At 28.9% G+C, this 20791-nt stretch overlaps 1 protein-coding gene across 1 annotated transcript; it reads right to left on the bottom strand.

The window, feature by feature from the left end:
- Positions 1-449: 449 nt before the first annotated feature.
- On the bottom strand, positions 450-20468 carry LOC136090316 (small ribosomal subunit protein uS11-like). Its single transcript, XM_065816763.1, has 6 exons — positions 20118-20468; positions 19885-20030; positions 19568-19593; positions 4365-4439; positions 4124-4189; positions 450-912 (listed from the first exon to the last, which is right to left on the bottom strand). The coding sequence occupies exons 1-6, from the start codon at positions 20219-20221 to the stop codon at positions 808-810; spliced, it is 522 nt and encodes a 173-aa protein (XP_065672835.1). The 5' UTR covers positions 20222-20468; the 3' UTR covers positions 450-807.
- Between the last annotated feature and the right edge of the window lie 323 nt (positions 20469-20791).

Here is a 20791-nt window from a genome sequence, read left to right as displayed (position 1 = left end):
TATGTTAAGTTCATCTTTAAAGTCAACTAAAAAACTATTGGAAATTTTTGTGAGGATATGTTACCACCTTAAAATTAACCCTCTCGTAAAATCATCGTTTTGTATAATCCTCTTCTTATACTTTTTTTTTTAAATTAGAATTTCCCACTTCCACACTAACCCCTCTCGAGTTTTTGTGGCACCTTAATATAATAAGAGCTCTCGGACCATTTCCTTTTTGATTCTTGAATAGATTTCCTAATTCTCATATTGCGGATTTAACAATAAAAAGTTGATCTGGAGCAATATTCTGCCAAGTAGTGGTTTGCTACAAACTATTTATCAATTGCTTAGTCATGACTTTAAATTTTGATTTTTTTTTTCTTCCTTTTTTGATCAGATAAATTTCCAATAAAAAATGTACTTACAAAAAAAAGCCAATTATTAAAAAAAAAAAAATTAACTTCATCAGTAGACAGTGATTAGATTTAATTCTTGCGCTAAATTTTATTTGAAATAAGTTATCTATATACTTTGTCTAAAAATTAAAACGTTTTTTAAATAAATTCTATATATTTTAAAAAATTACTGTCTTTATTGAACAACTAAAATACTTTATTGTTGCTGGCATTTAAAAAAAGAGTTTCATTACTTCGGTCTTTTAAGTTATTATCGGCTAACATAGGTATATACCTAATTATTATTTACCATAGAAAACGGTCAACCCAACACAAGCGCATTAATCTAGTAATATTGTTTAAAAAGCTCGGGCATGAAACAGTAGTAAATTGCTTCTGTATTATAAGACAAAATGCCCTATCTTCAAGGCTACAACCTTCGTTGTTTTTTTGGTCGAGGTCCATTGTGTGGAATAGGGGTGGTGTCAGTTATAGATACTACATCAAGAATGCTTGCCAATGCTTTCACAGCATCCTGAAAAAATAAATTTAAAAAACTAAAAATAAGTTTTCAAATCAGAAAGATAATGCCTTATTTCTGTACTATTGCCTACTAATGTTAATAAACAACAACGATGAATAAAATGAATAACAACAGAATGAAGAACAACAAAATAAAGAACAACGAAAATAATAAACTACAAAGTAAATATGAACAATTAAATGACCATGAATAAACACTTATGAAAAATCACTGAACATGAAACAAAATTCAAGATTAATCAATAATTTTACAAAATCATTTACAAATAAAACCAACTTAAAAAACTATGAAAATATTATTTTTAAAATTGTAAATAAACAAAAATCTCAAACATTATAAAATTAACTATACTGATGCAAAGTTTCAGAAGATTTTTGTTGTGGCTTTACACAATGTTAGTAGCTATGCAACTCTGTTATAGCCTTATGAGGGTACATATATAACTCACTTTTATGGTTCAAAGGCCAGATAATAGTAAAGTTTCACGACCTCGGTGGTAGTTCTTATAGAGCTGTTCCATTAACAGCTGTAAAATATTAGAATATTAACAGCGCTTTGTTGTGCATGTGACGCATCTGCCTTAATACTTTTGGTGTGCAATGTCGAAATCAGATGAGGAGCCCTTTGTTACGAGTTTTGGGTTGATTAGCAGGAAGCAAAAAAAAGCTTCCTGCTAAACAACCTTAGCTTATTGCTTATTTCATGCACTATCAATGATTGAGTCAAGTTCTCTATTAATTTAAAACATGAATAAAGTACTTAAAAATATTAAACATAAAATACGACCACTACTACTAAGTTATTTTAATTTCTTTACAAATACTTTTGACCTTCAAAGTAATCATCTCATGAATCTTATCTTTTCCAAAATTCATCAGACCAGAGTGTAACCACTCCTTGTGTGATTAACTAAAATTCAGCTGTATCATCTTTGGACATATTGGCCATATTTTCTGATCATATTGACATTAGCCAGTTAATATAAGACTTGAAAGCTCATCACATTAAATGATTTGGAACTAGTACCACTGACCCATTGGGTCTAAAACTCAAAGTTTTTGTGTTTCTCAATTTCTTATATGGATAATTAACTTAGTGACTTGTTTTCCAGACAACCCTAATCCCTTACATTCAATCCTTTGTGTAATGCCACTGAACCTAACTTGTGCTCAACTATTATCCTGTCATCACACTACATACAACTAGTCTAAAACTGGATATTCAGATCATGGTATTATCTCACTAAAACTTGTATCTTGTACTATAAATTGTATATTAAATTTATCTTATCACCACACTGCTTAGAACAAACTTAAGGCTGACTGAAATTCTTTTTGTGAATAGTTTTGTAATGGGCTTCAAGTGATGTCTCTTTACCAAAAGTTTTGCCTCCTTAATTACCTTCAAGCTTCAGGCAGGCGCGAAAGCTTTTATTTTGTCTTATTGGTTTTAAGTCAAACCTCCCTCTACACCATGCTTTCCTCCTTTTCCTGCAGTTGCTATTTCTGATTGCAATTAGTTTTTTTCCACAAAAAAACCCATCGATTTCTTTCAATAATAGTCTTTTCACCTGTCCAAGGATAAGGCAGAATTGTTTGCAAAGATTTGCGAAGAATTTTATCTAAATTATCTTCTGAGCCTAATGAACACAATCCTTTTGTCATCCCAAAAAAACAGATTAATCAATTTTTAGACATCTAAATCACCGTTGCTTCTACTGTTTATATTCAACTCTTTACAACCTGTGATCGAGATAACATTTCACAGCCTTACAAAAGCGTTTTCCAGAAGTCTCTTTGAGTCAAACACTCTGAAAATTGATGCAAACTTTGATCCTCTTGTTCTACTGCTGATTTGTTAATAGTTAACACCAATGTTCTATAGGGCATTGGTGTTAGCAAGTAAAGCAAACCTCGGAATTAAGAAAATTGAGGAAAAATAGAGGTTGCAAAAAAAAATTGATACAAAGGTTTTACCATAAAAACATCGAAACAAGGTCGGCAATTTTTTGCCGACCGCAAACAATTCCGAGGGTTGCTGAAGTGATAAGGTAAGAGCTAATAAATATTAATACCCTTCATATTCAATAAAGTCTGAAATTCTGGTCTTCTCCATAGCTAGCTTCATACTGAATACATAGGAAAGATTTTAAAAGCATTAAATCATTGCTTCAAAATGCAGTATTAAAGTTACCTTGCAAAACACTATCTTTTATTTATAACTTTTGGGGTACCACAAGAATCTATCCTTGGTTCCATGTTGTTCCAAAATTAATAATTTTTTGAATAACCTTAATGCTAAAGTGGCAATACTTGGTGATAACAGAATTATATACTACAGTCATGACAAAAACCAAGTTTCAGTTGCTATGGCAGTATATCTTGAATATGATTTCTATACTTTTACAGGTTGTGGCTGGTGAGTTTTACCTAATCAAAACTCAGAGATTACTGCTAATAATTATAGCAGTTGATGTTTTCTATTTTGATGCAACTGCCTTCTCAAGTTTATGCTTTCTCAAATTAACTTTTATTACTGATTTCTCTTGGAAACCATATATACAACAAAACGCAAAGCACCGTTAAAAGTTAACTCTCTGAACTGTGCAGGACATTTATTTTCGTATGTAATACTGTTGTCATATATGGACTGGTTTTTAAAGACAAAGTCCAAAATACCATTGTTAATGTTGTTAGACCTGCTCTAGCTGCAAGTACAAATCTTTGGTCCATTGTTGTAGGGTTGTGTTTTTCACACTTTTCTATAAACCTATAATAATACATAAGCTCTATAAAGTGAGCTATCATCACTTGTTTCATCAACCAAAAATCTTGCATGATTTAACATTTAGTCATCATATTTGTAAAAGAATTCTTCAAAAATCAGATTCTTTTACTGTAATTTTTGTTTCATGTTCAAAAAACTTTTATTAACCTAGAAATTTTTCTCAATCATCAATGCTTTTAAATTCCCTTCATTTTTTATGTTTTTTTTCTGAATCATAAATTTACAATTTTTTAAATCTTCTGTTAATTACTTCTTCTGGGCTCAAGTCCATTCCAACCAGTTTTCTGACAACTCTTTTATTTTCTGCCCATTAACTCCCAACTTAAATAATGGTTGCTTGCAGTCTTGTTGAAAGTTGAATTATTAAAAAGATTTGATAAAAAAATAATCATAATAAAAGCAGTTAAAAAAATACCATGCGACCCGGACCCATACCCCTTACTTTCAAACGAACTTTATTAACTCCAAGATCATTAGCTTTCTAAACAAAAAATTGTAAAAAATACTTGTAGATAAAGTAATACAACAAGAGCAAAAAATATGCCCAACAGTATAAAGAAAATAGATTAACAATGTAATGAAAATGCTAAATAATATAATGAAATTAGAGGTGTTCATGAAAAACTTATCAAACATTAAATATTAACCACTTATACCTTTGCTAAACTTTCTGCTGCAACCTTTCCTGCATAATTTGTTCCTCGCTTTGAATTTTTAAAACCCTCAATACCCTATGATAATATGACAAAACCAATTATTTCAAAAATAATATTTATGTTAAAAACATTAATTTTTTTGAAAGTAAAAATTAAAAAAAAATAAAATAAAAAACGACTTGTTATCAGTAAAAAAATCTAGTTTTTAAATTTTTAAAAAATGTTTTAAAAACCATATAAGCATTTTTTCAAAAGTGTTCAGCTCCTCCCCCTTGGTTTTTTTAGAAGCGTTCAACTCCTCCCCCTGGCTTATTATATTATTAGTATCATGACAAATGACATTGTAGGAATTTTTCATGTTATTACTATTTATACTACAAATTTAATTTCAAAATTAAAAAAAAATATCTGGAAAAAGTAATTTGTTGGTTCTCTGGATATTGTATTTCAAAGTTAGATTAAATTTGAAAATATTTGATCAAACATAGTTAAATAGATTTTTAAACTTAGAAGTCCAAACAATAAAATCACTAAATTTGTTTTTTGGCTAGATCAATCACAAGTTTATTTTGGCTTGTCTCGTCAAATGTCATGCTTCAATAGTACACAAAAACTGACTTTTCATCATTTTTATCTTTATTTTCATCTAAAACGGTAAGCATTCCATGCTTTTTTTTAGTACCTAGGAATACAAAAAAGTAGTTACTAAATAGTTAAAAGGACTTACTGTTTATCTCAAAATTTTTTTCAAAAATAAAATGCTATCAATTTTTGTGACCACATAAAAGTCCTGGGTTTTAAGTAAAATTAAATAATCTTCTTTTTACTCTATCATGCTATTTTTTTTCATTTTTCTCACTTTGATTATATTTCAAGAGTATTATTATTTTATTTGATAAATTTTTTTATTTTTATTAACACAAATTATAATAGGAAGCTATTGCTATTGCTAATGGTGTGGGACCTGCTAGTAAACAGGTTTTTTTTAATTAGATTTTAAATCAAAATGAAGGTTAAAAAATAATAAAATTGTTTTGTTTTAAGGTCTTGAAGAGCTACTTGCTGGTAATTAAAACAAAATATCTCTTATTGAAAATTTTTCAAACAGAACTTTCAACAATAACGGTGACAACTAAAAAACGAGATCGGATTTAAAGACACATATCTCTTTAAAGAAGTAAGATAAAACAAAAAAGAAAAATGTTCTAGAAAGTATTTTTATTCTAGTTTTTAAATATATAATCAGTTGTTCTTAATTAAACCATTTCTTCTGACTTTATCAACTAGGCCTGGTATAGACTGAGCTAGGTTCCGTGGGAGCTCTAGGTTCCGTATGAGCTTCCGTATTGATTTTATTAAGGCAATACTTGATTTTAGAACATAATTTTTTAAGATTTTTTGCATGCCAATTATTCTTGTAGACAAGCCCTTTCAAAATACTCCAAAAATTTTTGAAAGGGCAACATTCTGGCAAGTTTGCAAGGTTATCCGCATTCTCAACATAATGCACGTTTTCCTTGTTTAGGCACATGATTACTGTTTTTGCATAGTGAGATGATGCTAAATCTGGCCAGAATACATATGCACCATTTGAATGATACTTATTAATGAATGGAATAAGACTCTTCTAAATACATTTGTTTAAATAGATTTTTTGATTTACAGCCAGTCCGCTTGGTACAAAATAAGGTTGAGAAACAGGATAAACATTGAAAGGCTCAAACTCAAAATGAGTTTGAGCCTTTCAATGTTTGTCCTGGTCATTTTTTGAGCTTTTACTCCACTTCCTTGAACTCTTTGGTACTCATATTCACTTTCAGCACATTTAATTATCTTGTAGATAGTACTTTTAGGTATATTCTCAACTTTAAAGTGATCATAAGTGAACTTTTTACCAGCATCTTTGTAATTTAAATAAAATTCATACACACGTTTCCTAATCTCTTCTTGTTTTGAATTTTTTTTTTTATTCATTTTTCTATAAAAAATAAAAACACATAAAATATTTAAAAACTAGAATTAAAATACCTTCTAAAACAGTTTTCCTATTTTTAAAATCTTATTCCTTTAAAGAGATATGTGTCTTTAAATTCAGTCTCGTTTTTTAGTTGTCACCCGTTAGAGAGAAAGTATGTGCATATTATTTCTACATGTTTGGAATAGAATAAAAACAAGGAAAGCAATGTATGCATTTTGTCACAAATGACAAAATTGTTGAATTCAATACTTTAAATAAAACCAGAAAAAATATTACAGCTTTTCTTAGGATTAGTCCAATTAAATTCGAGTTTATAGGAAAATTTCACCTTGTCAATGATTCTAGGAAACAATGAATGCAAAATAAATAATATAAAATAAAGATAAAGTACAGAAGAGACCATGAAAAATTTATCAAACAATAATTTTTATTATAATTATCAATTATTATTATTAAAAAATATTATACATTTATTGATCATAGTGAATACACAAAACAGTTTTTATCCATCAAATTGAAGTACATGAAATTCACCAGATATGGAAAACCTTGCACAAAAACTTTTTGTGCATGGTTTTAACCAAAAACCCAAGGTTTTACCCCAAAAGAGGTTATCTACAAGAAGCAGGTTTTCAAATCCAAAATGAAAACATAATTAGATTTTACTTTTTCAAGTGGAATGTTTTTATGGTATTTCTTAAATTATATATTAAAGTATTAAAGATTGACAGTAATGTTGTTGCAACTGTAACCAGTGCATTTTATAAAACAAATTGTCATAATATTGCTTTATATTCCAGAAATTACAAAGAATATTGCATAGAGGCCATTGTCAGATTCAATGTTAATATAGTTTTAAATTGAAATAAACTTGATAATAAATGACTGTCTGATTTAAATGACACCACTGCTGTCGGCTTATCTTCTGGATTATCTTTTTGATAAAATCATCCAAAAACATATGTAATTCAGGAATTCAGGAATCACCCAAAAATCCTTTTTGGGTGATTCCTGAATAATTTACAACTTACATGAACAATTCGTTCCATAAAAGATGACTTTAGTAGAACTTGAAAGATCAAAAAATATTTTAAAAACTAAATACCACTCATTAAAGCTAGGTTCGCTCTTTCTGAACTTGAAAACATAAAATAGTGATCATGTATTATTTCAAATGATTGCAGTGTGCCATGATACAACTAACCAGTCAAAGTTTGAATGATCAGTCAAATGACCATATTGTTGGTTATGATGTATTATATGATATTAAAGAATAAATACACAGTATCACTTAGTAGATGAAAAATTTAAAAGTATATATAAATTTATACATAGAAAAGAATAGATATAAACATATATATATATATATATATATATATATATATATATATATATATATATATATATATATATATATATATATATACATTTATATATATACACACACACACACATATATATATATATATATATACATATATATATATACACACATATATATATACTTATATATATACATATATATATACTTATATATATACATATATATATACTTATATATATACATATATATATATATATATATACATATATACATATATATATATATATATATATATATATATATATATATATATATATATATATATATATATATGTATATATATATATATGTATATATATATATATGTACATATATATACATATATATATGTTGTTGTTTTGATTATGTAATAATAATCAATTTTTTCGATTTGAGAGTGATCACTATAAAGTGAAATAATCACAAAATAGATCAATAAATAAATAAAAAAGTAAGATGAAAAAACAACTTTTTTACGGTACTTAAAGTTTCATGCCGTTTGCGGCACTCATCAGCCATATATTTAAATCAAGAAAAAACCGTTCAAAAATACAATTAAAAAACCGTTACAAATTTAAAAAAACAATGGAATGAGTTCTGACGTCAAATAATAATAAGAGTAATAATAATGACAATAATAATAAATATAATGATAATATGGAAAAACATCTTTTTTAATCGCCAGTGTCATATTGGGAAAGAAGGAATCTGTTTCTATGTCTACACTTAGAAACAATCTCACTCCTTTTATTCAATAAATTAGTATTTTTATGATATAGAATTTCATATTTTTCGGTGAGACATGATTTGCAAGATTTGGATGTTGGATTATATGCTTTACATCGCCTGAGAATTTTCCACTTATCTATAGGAACTAAATTAGCTCCTTTTAACTTCCTTACATGTTTAGAGAGCTCAGTATCATTTTTGCATTTAGAGATAATAAATGATTTAATGTGATTAACGTATCTTAATTTAAATGGAGTCTCACTTATCCCAATGTAGGATTTTTCATTAAAAGATGAAAATGAGAAGGTTATCAGTTGTAACAGTTGCTTGATATACAATGTTGCTTGTTAAACATTTATTAAATAACGGACAAAGATTTTTATTATAGCAGTTACAGTCCTGTAGATTAAGGTTTGTATTGTTGCATAAAATGTATTTGTTGTGCAAATTTATAATAGAATTTTACACTTGGCATACAACTGTAGCTGACTTTGACTGTGTTCCTGTTAAAGATTTTATGCAGTTTGTTATTATAAGGAAAATGTTGATCAATAAGTTTCAAAAAACATTTTCCCATGTTGGTGCTAACGTTTTTGCTAAATGGAGGGTTAAACCAAATGATGTTGCAGGCTCTGTTCCGTTTTGGAGTTGATATTGTTATAGGATTATATGTTAGACTACATTTATAACCAGACTTTAATAAAGCTTCATTATATAGAGGAATAGCAGGGCTTGTGATGAAGAAAATTGTCAAGCGTGTTATATCGCGCTCGTAAAATTAGAATATGTTTTCATCAAGCGTGATTATGTGCGCTCGAAATAACGTTTGCGAGCGTGATCATGAAAATTGCTGAAGGCGATGCTCATAAAAAGCTTTTTATTTTTTTATATCTTTTTTTATTTGTTACATAAATTCTTTCATCAAAAAATGTTTGAATCACACTCATGAAACTACTTCAATGAAGTAGATTTTTATACTTCCAAACTTCTTGTATATTGTCAGATTGGTTTTATTTTTAACTATTTATGTTATAAAAAAATAATATCAAACAAAAACGCAACTTCTTATTGATTTAGTATTGAAGTATAATTTAGTGACTTAGTTATGATTCTTTGTTTTGATATATTATTTTAAAATGTTACGCTGTAAACTTAATTAACGGTTAATGGTTTTTATATTTCTTGATAATTTTTATTCAAATTAATTATTTAATTTTTTTATAAAATTTCTTTTTTTAAATTACGTTTTTTTTATCTTAAAAAAATAACACAAGAATAATTTGAAATAATAATAAATTAGAATAATAACTTTTCATTTAATAAATGTTGACGTCATTACTTTGTTTCCTTTTCGAATGTGATTGCAAACATTCTAAACAACAGAATCGTTTTAAATTTGAGTTAAAATAAATAATAGTTAATAAAAAACCTATACTATAAACAAAAACTAATTTTAAAAATTACTCTATAATTAATATATATTTTTATTATAAACAATGTGTGGAATATTACAAACAATAAATCAAATAAATCTTACTTGATATTTTCACAAGATTAAAAATACTCTGCAGTTTCAATTTTCTTATAGTGGTTTTCTAATTTTCTATTCTTATTTTATTTGCGCATTTTTGTATTCACATTGTGTTTCCACGTACACATTCCATAATTGAAATTAGTGACTATTAACGACTTCAAACTGCTCATTCATTACGTTAGCGCAAAAGAGAACGATGTAGTACTTTTTATATTTTATATTAGTGCTTTGATAATAGAATATCTTTAATAAAAAATCTTTTTTAAATATTTTATGAAAATAAAAAAATAATCCCGAACTGTTGGACGAGCGTTATTTTATACGCTCGTTATAAGCTGAACGAGCGTTGTTTATTGCACCTAGAACGTTTGAAAATATCATTTACGGGCGCGTTTCATTCGCGCTCACTTCATCACAAGCCCTGAATAGTATTTTGAAATATTTCTTTGTTAGATGAATTTGTTGACAATCTAAGTTCAATCAAATGTGGTATTTGTTTTAATATACTTGGCGGGTGATTTGAATCAGCATGGATGTAATCTTATGTATTATTAGGTTTGAAATAAGAATTAAAAGTGCAGTCACTAAGATTTAGAGTTATGTCGAGGTAGTTGACAATTTTCATGTTGCATTGTATAGAAATCCATAAGCCATTGCATTTAAATATTTCGACAATATGCTTATTTTATTTTACAGAGCCCGCAACATCATTTGGTTTAACCCTATATATATATATATATACATATATATATATATATATATATATATATATATATATACAAACACACAAATAAATATACATATATATGTATATGCATTAGGGTGATGCATAAAAATAAAATTTTAAAATATGAAAGTCTCACCTTCTAGTATTGTTACAAATAATATAAAAAATAAAAATTTTCAGCTTTTTAAAATGATATTTAGGGGTAGCTCAAAAGGTTTAAAATTTTACACGGAAACTGGTTTTGTGAACTTTTTTTGAAAAAATCACATCACTGCCAGGCCACATATTTTGCATTAACAATACATATTAATCAAACTAATTTAATCATATTAATTAATAAATTTGAAATTAATAACAGTAATGAAAGTCTATGACTAAAACAATAAATTCAAGAAAGTCAATTCATTGGAGTACTCTTCTGATGTCCCTCAAAATATAAAGATTTTTTGCCATTTTGAATTGTTCTCTGTCTTGTTGCACAATGTGCAGAAAAAATTGTCTCTGCTCCTCGTTCTTGGTCAGTATTTCATTATACTGTGTGATTAAAGCTACAGCTCTTTCAGCACAGTCATTAACAACTCTCAATCCATTTACTCTGTCTTTAGCCTTTTTGTAAATGCCATCTGTGTCCCAGCTAACTGGATCAATGTCAAGCAAAGCCTGTTCATCAATTCCCAAAAGTTGAAAGAATGCTAATTTTTTTTGACGTGACAAAATCTTCAATCGACTACAAATGAATATCATTAACATTTCCCAATCTTTACAGGTTGTCTTCGTGTGGTTCGTTATTCAATCTTTCAATCATTTTTTGTTTTGTTTCATGTGATACATTACTTGAAAAAAAACTCAATCCAAGGAGTTCTTCGCTCAAGTACCATAAATGGCGTTTTAATGCAGCTGTTGCTTTCTCGCTAACTTTTTTGTTAATTATTTTGTACGATTCAAATTTCTTCATTAATTTCAAATCATTAGCAGGAGCTTCGGAAGCAAATGGACTAGAAAACCATGTAGACATGTACAGAAGAGTAGAAAACAGATTGAACTCCAACAGGGATACCTCTTGTTTTGTAGTAACCTCAAACTGCTTTCAGAAAATGTACATTTTTATACAGTAGATGACCTTAGCCATCCACCATGCGTGGTGAAATGCACCTGGCACATTGAAATGTTGTCCTCTAGGAGGGATATTGCCAAGAAACATTATTGTCAGTTCCGAAAATTCCCTATAATCATGTCTTAGTTGGCTAACAGTTTGTAAACAATTTTTTGCGAAACTAACAGCAGCATCTTTGATATCATTTAAATAAATATTGTTTGGACCACTGAACAAGTTTTCATCAAGACATTCAAATTCATTTTGATCAATATAGTTCCAGTTGTCTTTGAACCTTTTGAATAACAAAATATCTGGTCTACTAGATGGGCCTAAAAGACACTTGAATACATCTGATACAATAATTTCATGCTATGATGACGGCATGCTAAGTGCAATTGATTTTTCTCGAATAATTTTTCGACAGCCAGTGTTACTCGATGTAGTGTCGAAGCACATTCCAACAATTTCTTTTTTTACTCCCCTTTCTGTTAAGTTAGAAACTGTGGCATCCGCCATTGCTGCACCTGTTCCAGTCACAAGTTTGGGAACTCCAAGCAACTTTTCCGTATTTTCTCCTGTTACCAAAATTGCTAAATCGACTTTTTCCGAAATTGAACTTGTAATGTCTGGTAGTAATTTGCTGTCCCAATGTACAACTAGCGGTATATCAGGATTAAATTCACTTTTTATATGGGCAGCTGCTTCTTTTCTGTTTTTAATTCTGGCTCTTCGAATACTACTAAACAACAGGGATAAATCTTCAACATTATATCCTAAACTCTTGGCAGTTGCAACAATAGTAAAAGTTGCCTCTTGATCCAACATTTTTGTTCGGTCTAATGCAAGCTTCAATGACAATTGTTGCGGTTTTGGATTTCTTCGGTATTTTTTTTGTTGACATCTTTCTTTTAGGTTCGAAGTTGCCATTTAATTCGCATTCATCCGATTCAGTGTTGATTTCAATATCGTCATCTTCCAAGTCTGGCAAACACATTGAAGGAGCTTTTTAAATACTTTCTTTTAGTATCTTTTCCCTTTCTGTACATTGTTCAATTTGTGCTTTTCTTTCTGCTATTGTCTTCTCCTTTTTAAACAATTTCTGATCAACTGCAAGCATGCATCCTTGTCTTCCCGCTTTTTGCATTCTCAGAAACTCCTTGTCCTCTTCAATTTTCATGATATTCATTGCGTTCTCATGAGCTATATCAAATAACTCTTCTATTTCATTCATAAAGTGAGACTCACATTGTTTTTGAGTTTCAGTGAAACGCTTCTTGTTCTTTCTTAACTTCTGGTAAGTGTCAACTATTTTTTTAATCTTCTTTATAACATGGTGTTCGGCCCGGACAGGTATTCTTGCCTTGGCCCAAAAGAACATAACTTCTCGTGCGACAGAAACAGCACTTTCATGGATAGTACATTTTTCTTGCCCATGCTGGTGAAAAAATCGAGACAAAGCTTGTTTAGTTGAAGGCAATTTACTACCTAATAGGGCATCACTTGTTGGACCAATAAAACCACATCTCAGTTGCACTTCGTGTTAGTCTATTTTCCAAACTAATTTTTGCTCAACTTGTTTTTGGAGGATTTTTTTTGCGGAGGTTTTTGCCATTTTCTACAAAAAAAAACAGATTAGTGATATTATTTTAATTTTATTGCAAAATATGTAGATAAGTGTATAACCACACTCTTGTATATAAATATGATGTTTATTGTTTAATACTCTAAGATATTGGTGATTTAACTTTAACATCTAGGTAATATAAAAAAACGAAATGGAGTACCTGTGAAAAAGTATGAACTTTTTCCTTTGTTCAAGTTTGAAAATGAATTGTCAATATTTAAAAGATCTTAGTCATACTTTTAAAACCAACAAGTATTTTTGGAATTCAACTTTTAATACATAGTAATATCATAATTAAAATTTGATTGCAATTTTGTTAAAAACAATATTGCAATTTTGAAGAAGGTTCAAAATTAGGCTATGCCTAATTTTTACAGAAAGTGTCAGATTCATGCAGAAAGTGGTTATGGCTGCCTCTCTTAATTACACTTGCCATTTTATTACTTTGATTCCATTCTATATCTCTTATTTATCCTGACTATAAAAACTGCTATGTTTTTAGATATTATTTAGATATGCAACTGGAGGTGAATATCTTATAAAACTTACACTTATTTTTTCACCTCTCATTACACAGTATTCTTTGTAGAAAAAAAATAAAAGATTCAACCTTACTACAGTAAGATTACACTTGTTAGCAAGACCAGGTCTAACACATGCATATTTATACCTTGTCTAAAAAAGAAAGGGTATCATTTGAAAATTGTCAAATGAGCAAAAAATATATATATACCCGATGTTTTGGGTTTTGCTGAAAAACATCTGGTTTTGATGTAAAACATCTACTTTAAAAATTAATATAAGTGCTGAGACGGCATACAACTTATTGCAAACTTAACTATGACAAAATTAGCTATATCTTTATTTTATAATGTAAAAAGTTATTTTTAAAGTCCTTTAGAGGGAAATAATAAATTTATAATTTATTTCTGATTTTTTTGGGTTGAAGTAGGCTCATAGTGAGGGGGTTGAGGGGTGTCCGATGAGGGAAGGAAGACACAATCAGACATTTTACTCCAGCCAGTCACCCCCTTGCCTTCAAAAAAAAAAAAAAAAAAAAAACCTCCCAAAAAAAACAACTAATATTTTACTAATTTTGTTATGGCAATAAAAGTTTTGTTTTGTTACAAATTTTTCTATTTAGCTTTTTAGAGGCAGCATAGAGCAATAATTATAAATTTAATTATAAATTTATTATTTATAATTATAAATAATTATAAATAATAAATTTATTTATTAAAGCTAATTTTTTTGTAAAGGAAAACATTTTGTTATCTTTTTAAATAAAGCCTTTTATGTCCTTCCTCGATTAATTTGTTGCTTCTGTTTAGATTTCATGTTGTAAATATTTGTTTCTTGTTACTTAGGAAGAATTTTATATCCCTTGAATATTACATGATTGACAATTGTTGAACAAAATAATAAAGATTAATGGAAAAATTTCAAATGGGTCATTATTTTTATATTTGCATGTTATTTTTTCAAATATAGTTAAGTATGTATGTATAATTGACAAAATTTAGCCACATAAAATTTTTTTCCTGTTCACTTGTCTTTATGTGTTTGAAAAAAAAAAAAAAAAAAAAGAATAAAAAAAAAAGAAAAAAAAAGAAAAAAAAAGAAAAAAGGGGAGGGTGTAGGCAAAATCCTAATTACATCCCGCTCTCCTCCCCCCCTCCCTCATTTTGAGCCTAACCACTAAAAAATTGAAAATAAAGTATTAACTTATTATTGCCCTCAAAAAGACATTAAAAATAACTTTTTACAACATAAAATAAGAAATAGCTGATTTTGTCATGAATGTGAGCTTTTGTCATGAAAGTGAGAGAGAAATAGCTGATTTTGTCATGAAGTGAAATAAATTATATGGATTCAGCATTTTATAAGCTTAAAAGGCTGCATTAGAAAAGTCTTAAAATGCAATAATATATTTATTATCATTAGTGATGTTTGATACAAATATTTTAAGTTGTAATAATGCATAAAAAATTGCCAAAGTGACATCACTATTTTCTCTATCAAAATACCCCAAACTATATGCCTTTTTTATTCAATTTACATGTGGAAAATTGTTTATGTGCCAAATCTCAGGATGATATCTCATTTCATTCATAAAATATTGTTATTAAATGACAAAAATAGGCTGTATAAAAATATGCCAAGTCAGCATAAAAAAGAAAATGGAAACATGAATATCTCACGATAAGGAATTGGAGGTTCTAAATTTCAGATTTTCCTGATTATCATAAACCCTATAACATATAAAAAATTAAACAAAACCAAAAACATGAGTTGACACGAGCCTACTGTTTTGACATAGAATTACCCATTAACCTTGGGTAGGTGGAAAAAATAAAAGTCTTATAAGATATTTCTCAAGTAGTAATCATCATCACAAATTGCTCAAATATCATAAATCATTTTCTTTATTGCAATACTTGCTATCCTCAAAATTTCAGAGGTGATATGCGTGCTATAAGTTTGCCAACAGCATGGTAGCATTTGTCAGCATAAAATTCTCAAGACTGCACTCTTTTTGATGTTATTTCTGATCAAATTGACCAAGCCCTCTCTCTTGCATCAGCTTTATGCATCAGCTAATATTGTTGCTGTCAGTGTCTTTAATGCTTATCACACTAAATGGCTTGGCTTTAGTGTCAGTGACTCTGCGGGCATTAAAGCCTACAACTTTAGCTTCTCTCAATCCCTAACTAAAATAGTAAACTTTCCAACTCGCTTTGAAGACAACCTGAATAATTTACCTTACTCTACTCGACTTATGTCTTGTTTCTGATCCTAGTCAGTGCTCAGTTTCTCCACCTTCACCTTTAGGTACTTCTGATCACAGTTTAATCTCTCTAAAACTATTATCTCACTCTTGTTCATCATCCAAATCCCCCTATTATCGTACCTCTTACAACTACCTATAAGCAGACTGGGACTCTTTTTGTGATGGCCCTTGGATAGAAATCTTTCGTCTTCCTGTCGACAAATGCGCTTCTTACATAACTTTGTGGATTCAGGCTGGCATGTAATCTTTTGTTTTCAATCGACAATTCCAGGTCAAGCCTCACTCTTCACCATGGTTTTCCTCACATTGTGCTGCTGCAATTGCCAATCAAAACCATTACTTTTATATCTATCAGCAAAATAATTCTCCAGAAAACAGACGTCTGTTTATTAATGCTAGAAACCATTGTAAAAAGGTTTTGCCTGACGCCAAAGCCCGCTAATCTCAGGTCATGAAATCTTATATTTCATCACAAAAATTAGGTTCTCATGGCTTTTGGAGAATCTTTAATTGTATCAATACTAAGGGCGAATCTGTAATTCCACCTCTCTTTTTTGGTTCAGACTTTGTCACCTCTCCTAAAGACAAAGCTGAATTGTTTGCTAAGAACTTTTCATCAATATCATTTCTTGATTCCACTAGTTGCGTTCTACCTGATATAGCCATCAAACAGGTTGATCCATTGCTTGACATTCATATCACTCCAGCTTCTGAATCTAAAGTGATTTCCTGTTTAAACTCTTCTACAGCTTGTGGCCCAGACAACATACCTGTTTTAGTCTTGAAGAAGTGTTCTCCAGAGCTGTCATCTATACTTTCAAAGCTATTCAACAAGTGCTTATCAGAGTCTTGTTTTCAAGCCTGCTGGAAAGTGGCAACTGTTATCCTTATTTTCAAAAATTCTGGAGAGCGATCTGATTCGTTTAACTACCATTAGTTTTCTTCCTATCATAAGCAAGGTTTTTGAATCCTTAATTAACAAACACTTAATCTCTCATCTTGAATCTAATAACTTACTTTCTGATCATCAATATGGATTTCGATCTTCTCACTCTACAGCTGATATGCTAAAAGTAATAACAGATAGGTCTTATTGTGCATTAGATAAAGGTGATGAGGTTAAGGCCATTGCTCTTGACATTTCTAAAGCTTTTGATAAAATTGGGAATGCTGGTCTTCTCTATAAACTTTTTTCTTGTGGTATATCTGGTAAGATCTTTAAGATTATTGAATCCTTCCTTTCCAATCGTAGTATAAAAGTTGCCCTCAATGGAAAGCACTCTTCTTATTCTGTAACTTCAGGGGTTCCTCAAGGTTCTGTCCTTGGCCCTGTACTCTTTTTGATTTACATTAACGATCTTCCAGATATTCTCACATCTAAGGTGGCATTGTTCACTGATGATTCTACCATTGATTCTTGTCATGATAAGAAGCCAACACTCTCTAATTGCTTGGAGGGGGCATTTGAGCTTGAAAAGGATCTCATTTCTGCTACAGCATGGGGCTCACAGTGGCTGGTAAACTTTAATTCAGATAAAACTCAATTTTATCAGCCAATCGTTATCACAATAATTTAGATCTCCCTATGTTTATGAATGGTAATGTACTCAATGAGTCATCTACCTTTCATCTTCTAGGATTAACTCTTACTTTCAATCTTTCTTGAAAACCATATATCAAATCCATTGCAAAATTAGCATTTGCTTAAATTGCATCTCTTTATCGAGCTCGACACTTTCTTATTCCAGATTCTATTCTCTCTCTGTAAATCTCAAATCCGGCCTTGTATGGAGTTCTGTTGCCATATCTGGGGCGGATCTTTTAATGATGTTTTTTCTCTTTTAGACAAGGTGCAAAAATGCTTTGTAAACATAGTTGGACCTGCTCTTCCAGCCAACCTCCAACCATTATCACATTGTGGTAATGCTGCTTCTCTTTCTCTTTTCTGAAAATACTATAATGGGCACTGCTCCAAAGAGCTAGCATCTCTTGTGCCATCTACTAAAATTCATACTTGTGTTACTCGCCATTCAATTAAGTCTCATCCTTTTTCTGCGACTGTTCTTAAGTGATTCAAAAACTCTTATTCGTCTAGTTTTTGTCTAGAACATCAGATCTTTAGAATTCACTTCCTTCATATTGCTTTCCTGATTCATATAATTTGCAATCTTTTAAGTCGTCTGTCAATTGTTATCTTGCTCAACAATCTTTATCTTTTCTTTTCCAATAACTTCCAACTCTAACTAGTGGTTGTTTGCAGCCTTGTTAGAAATGAAGACGTTTAAAAAAAAATAAAATTAAAAAGTTTAAAATCGACTAGTTATAGTAAAGAAACAGCAACCACAATTTTATATTAGTTTAAAAAGTATTAAAGATAATGAGCTTTTATTACATACACTGTAAACTTAAATTATCTACAAAATAAACCGAATTTAGAACAGTATGCTCCATTTGCCCATTCAACTGCACAATCAAAAGCTTATTTCTTAGATTGTGTACATAATAAGTACTGAGTATTCTTTATGTACCCATGAGCATTCAGTATTCATTATATAACCATGAGTATTCAGTATTCATTATGTGCTCTCAAGTATTACAATACTGATGTCCCAAAATCAAAGAAAAAAAAAGATTCATGTTTATGTTAAGTTAAATATAAAATTTTTGGAATCAAACAACCTAAGTTAAAAACATTACCATTGAATTTGTTAACTTTTATGTGAGAACAAGTTTTAGTTATTCATAGTTTATTTTTTTTCATTAAATTTGTAAATTTATTGTAAATTGTCATTGAATTTGTAAACTTTTGTATTAGAACAAGTTTTAATTAGTTAATTTTTTAGTTGCTTGGAGTTAAATGCAATTCTACTATTTCCATAATTTCTGTAAAATACATATTACAATATTAAATAAGAAAAAAAAGACTATTTAATAAAAAGGAAATACAGCAATTATAATACAAATAGAGACAAGGTTTTGGGCATCCGTATAGTATGCATTTACAAAAGTTAAAACTTTGCCCTATATCAATATAAACTTCCTAATATAGTTTATAAATAAAATCAAAAATTTTACAGACCAGATCTTGTATTTGTTGTAGAAAGATATAGCAATATTTAAAAAGGAACTTTAATACCAAAGAAAAAAAATGCATTTTTTAAAAGCCTGACAGTTGCACAAAGCAGACCTTGCATACCCAACATTTATACAGATCTGCTCTCATAATGCATACATACTATATTGATGGTTTCTATTTTGTTTCATAGACAAAGCCAAAAAGAGGGGTTAAACATATTAAAATGAATTTAGGTAGTTCTTGACAGTTACCAGTTATTTATTTATTCAAATAATTTAGACTCACAGCTGAAGTCCAAGTTGCTGTTATACCTAAAAAATAAAAAATCAATCATAATATTTTTTAGATAGCATAGCAGATTGATCAAGACATTGAGATTATAATGAAAAAACCCAAACCCAAAGTTGCCAATAATCTTTCACAATTGTTTCCATACCATTTAATTTATTTATACCTTTTAATTTAAATTTAATTACAGGATTTAAATACTGCGATGTGTAACTTAAAAAAATAATGCTTTTGTATAAAAAGAATATTACAAACATATAATGTAGCTTATAAAACAAAAGTTTACACCAATTATACCATATAAATATTCTTACCTTTGTGATCAGTCAAATAACATAAAGTATTGTTATAAGTTGCTTTGACTATAACTATAGGTAAATCTGAAAACTCTGTTTCTGGTTTTGTAACTAAATTTGATGTAGGAAACTTTGATTTCTTTTTTACAGGTACGTCCTTTGGTCTAAATTATACCATCACAGCAAACTATATATAGAACAAAAAACAAAGACATAAAAACAAGCAGCTAAAACTTTTAAATAAGACATACGCAACTGCTTTTACATTCAAAACATTGAACGTTGTAAACAACTTGTTTAAATTATTTTTTTGAAACCATGTAACTATCTTTCCAGTTGTTGATGTTGAAAACATGATAATATTTTCTATATTAAAAAACTAGATAGAAAAGTAATGAATAAAATAAATAACAAAAAAGGTTTAGTTAGACATAAAAAAATAAAAATAAAATGTGATAAGACAAATATAGATAAAAATAATATGCTAAAAAATAGTAGCAAAATATAGACAAACAAACAAAAAGTTCTTTTCAATTTTATAGTCCTTCTTGTTAATGTTTTTGCTTTTTATTATTGTTTTTGCCATTGTCTTTTTAAATTCTAGAGATATATTAGAGAAAAATTTACATCCAATACATGATGTAATACATTCATGCTCAATGCATGTGCAGTACACATGTGGTAGCATGTAAATACATAGTAAATATACAGTACAAAAATATAAAAATTAATTATGAGTTTTTATGAAATAAATGCTTTTGAATGATGATTTATGATTGATTTTACTTAAGTTTAAAACAGTAAACATATAATCTGAAGATTGTATAATACTTAGAGGGAAGTGAAGTTCCTAAGCCATGGTCAAAGCATCTTTCCTTATAAAAGGCAGCTCTGATACAAAATGTATAGTTTAATTTTAACTAAG

The sequence above is a fragment of the Hydra vulgaris genome, chromosome 13, assembly GCF_038396675.1.
Source record: "Hydra vulgaris chromosome 13, alternate assembly HydraT2T_AEP".
Taxonomy (NCBI): Eukaryota; Metazoa; Cnidaria; class Hydrozoa; order Anthoathecata; family Hydridae; genus Hydra; species Hydra vulgaris.
Note: the sequence above shows the minus strand (reverse complement) of the source record. Positions and strands in the feature narration are given on the sequence as shown.